The sequence below is a fragment of the Triticum dicoccoides genome, chromosome 1B (genome assembly GCF_002162155.2).
Source record: "Triticum dicoccoides isolate Atlit2015 ecotype Zavitan chromosome 1B, WEW_v2.0, whole genome shotgun sequence".
NCBI lineage: Eukaryota > Viridiplantae > Streptophyta > Magnoliopsida > Poales > Poaceae > Triticum > Triticum dicoccoides.
The window spans coordinates 298,873,053-298,876,364 of NC_041381.1; the positions used below are offsets into that span (position 1 = coordinate 298,873,053).

Genomic DNA, 3,312 nt, shown 5'->3' on the forward strand with positions numbered 1-3,312 from the left:
CGCCCCGTCCACGCGCCGCCGCCAGGGCCGCCCCGTCCACGCGCCTCCGCCTGCACGTCGCCGCCGGACTGCCCCGTCCACGCGCCAGCCGCCCGGGCCGACCCATCCACGACGCCGTTCACACCATTCTCTCCTTGCACGGCCGCCTACAAAGGTCCTTCTTCAATTCCTTCACCGGGTCCGCACGGCTACTCGAGGATGCATTGTTTGTCCTTCTCTTCATGTCTCCTTTTAATGTGGATTCCCATGTCGTCGGGATCGATAAGTCTGGTCGTGAGCCAGCCGGCCTGCCGTACATACGAATCATGTCCATACTCCCCCCATACCTCCTTCACGTTTCATGGATCAACGAGATGTTTTCTGCTCTCTTTTTTCAGAATCCATGTTGCTATGCAGCTGGCCATTGTTAAAATTTGTTCTATCCATGTGCTGAAAGGAGCTGAGCTTAATTTACATATGTGGATGCAATCTTTCTTTCAGAAGGAGCACTAGCTAGAACTATGTATCTGACATGCATACACACAATGATTGATTTCATATTTGCTTACATTCTGCACCTTTTCACTAACAATAAATTAGCTATGATATTATATCCATTTTTGTTATCGGGAACTTCAGCTACGACATACTCCCTCCGTTCGGAATTACTTGTCGCAGAAATGGATGTATCTAGACGTATTTTAGTTGTAGATACATCCATTTCCGAGACAAGTAATTCCGAACGGAGGGAGTGGTATACAACAACTTGAGCAAAATATTGTGAGCCTGTTGCGACTCATCAAGGCTTAGCCAATGAGGCCACAATAAGATGGGTGAGTAAATTATCCTGAGGTGACCAGCTTGGATGGTTTCTATTGTTGTTGCACATGTGAATTCCTTTTTCTCTTTGAATTCTCCCGATAACTCAAGCTAATTTTGCTGGACTGAATAAGGCAAGCAAGTGCATCTTGTTGTTGTACAGGATATGGGCCAGGGTGAGCATGAGCGTGGCATCGTGGAACCAGGAAGCACCTGCCCAGGAAGATCATCTACACCCGCCCGCCTGTCCATGCACCAGTGGTGGACTGGAGCTACAAAAAATATATTGGGCGGGTCACAGCGAAATCGCCGTGGTGACGGATTTCTCTGGTTTGACATTCAAAATTACCGATGTGCCAACTACTCCTCGCCTTTGTTCCTCGACGCATATGCCCCTGCGCCCGTTCCTCAGCATAGTCAGCGACACAGACGCCGGTGCTGTCGTTCCTCTCATAGCGGAGGACTCGGAAGCCGCTACTGTTGTTCCTCTACGCGACACCGACGTTGTGCCCTCCAGAACCATGGCAGGACGCCATGTGAATGCCTCAGGGAGTGTGTGGATGCCCACCAAATGTTTGATGGGTTCCCCTAATTGATCTTTCTATGTAGCTAGCCCTCTCTATTTCAGTCTCTCCCTACTCCTATACAGCTATACTCCATGCCTCGGGTGATGTTATTTTGTTTCAGTTTTCTGCCAGATTTAACACTGACCTTTTGTTCAAATCCTCTCCAGGTTGAACCACTGAAAGGGAGCACCCAAAGATGCAGAGGCAACAACTCCAAAGAATCAATACGGTGATGTGTTTTCAGTATTCCTAAAATAAATGAAGTAATGGTGTGATTAGCACTGACATTGATGGATCATTCGTTGCTATTGAGAAAATCATCACACTCTGTTAAGACAGATTCCATTTGTTTTTAGCACAAGCTCGCATAGGTGTCGTATGAAATTTGAGTCATTTGAACATTAAGGATATAGGTAGTTCCTGGTTGCTCTCTGCAGTATATTCATTCGAACACCAAGGATGTGAGTAGATTCAGATGATTTTTATTACATAAATGAGTGTTTAATGTATCCCCTACCCCTTTTTATTTGTACTTAATGTTTCCTGGTTTGAAATCAACATTACTTTTCTGCAATGAGACTAGAGAATTAGTGATCGCAGAATTATGCGCCTGTCTACAATGTTTCTATAATAGTATTTTCTGCAATGGCATTTGCATGTATTCTCAATTATGTTATTTGGTTCTTCTGTTGTGATAAAAAGAACGACTTATTTTATTTCTATTGATCTCTTTTTTTCTATTTCCCTTGATCCATCTTCAGTAACTACAACTCATGTTGCATTTGCCTTTACCATCTCACCTCAAAAGTGTGGATCTTCGTAAGTGTTACTTTGCTTTTCTCAAGTTTCTTATAACCTTCTGCTAGAAAATAGCATATATTGCTAGGTATTTGCCATGTTTCCATGCTAACTGAAAATCTATCTAATCTTTGGCCTAGAATGCCATAGGTTGTTGTTTTGTAGTGTCGTACTGACTATCACTAAACATAATGTCAAATGATGTGGGTTTCAGTATATATCATCGACCGCAGAGAAGTTGCTTCTGCTTATTGGAATTGCACCCAGTGCTCCAATGGGATGCTTTGTGAAGATAGTTAATTAGTATATTATCATTAATTGATGCATTGCTGTTTTATGATGGTATTGATCAAATTTCTTTTTGTGTTGCTTACACTATTATTTCTTCTATTCCGTTGCTGGTATTGATCACTTCTACTTTCTCGTGGGGGTTGTTTGGTCTGTTTGACTGTTTTATAAATGGTGTGTGGGAGAAACTGAAAATAGGCTCTATAAATTGGTTGATTTTATCAAGAAGTGTTAGTGAACTAAGTAGCTGTGACGCTCGGATAATTAAGCTACAGCTGAACCTCTGCTAATGATGCCACGTCACTTCGATTACTGTTGCTAATCTCACGTTAGTTCGAAACCAATTTAAATTCAAAGTCAAAATCAAGCAAACAATAAAAGTTTTCAAATATTAAAACTAAAATGTTCATCATGCGGCAAATAATCCCTAACTAGTTTTGGTGGTGGAACCAACCTTTTACAAAGTGTTAAATGCCCTAAACTAATTAAAAACAGTGGCTAGAATAATAATTTAATTGCTTTTGAAAATATAAAAATATTAAACTAATTTATTTTGGGTCCAATCTAGGTTTGGCAGTGGCCTATTTTGATGATACTAATTTAGGTGCTAACTTGGTATTTTAAAGAAACTGAAATAATTAGGAACTAAAAGAAAACAGAAAAGAAATATAAAGAAAAAGAAAAACAACTGCCCCCCTGACTGGGCCTTGGCCCAATTGGCCGTGTGGCCGAGCGGCCTGCCGGCCCACCCCCCGCGCCCCTGGCCTACTAGCCCCCTCGGTCAAACCCTAATCCGTAACCGCACACTCCCCCCCCCCACTTCCCGCGTCTCTCCTCTCCCCCTCCCGATCCGATCTGGATC

At 42.8% G+C, this 3,312-nt stretch overlaps 1 protein-coding gene across 1 annotated transcript in view; it reads left to right on the forward strand.

The window, feature by feature from the left end:
• Window positions 1-2,010, forward strand: part of LOC119350337 — a 4,668-nt gene extending 2,658 nt beyond the window's left edge. The window contains exon 4 of the mRNA XM_037618217.1: window positions 962-2,010. Within this exon, the coding sequence (XP_037474114.1) occupies window positions 962-1,394 (433 nt within the window). The 3' untranslated portion in view covers window positions 1,395-2,010. The remainder of the gene's footprint in view (window positions 1-961) is intronic.
• Window positions 2,011-3,312: the final 1,302 nt, after the last annotated feature.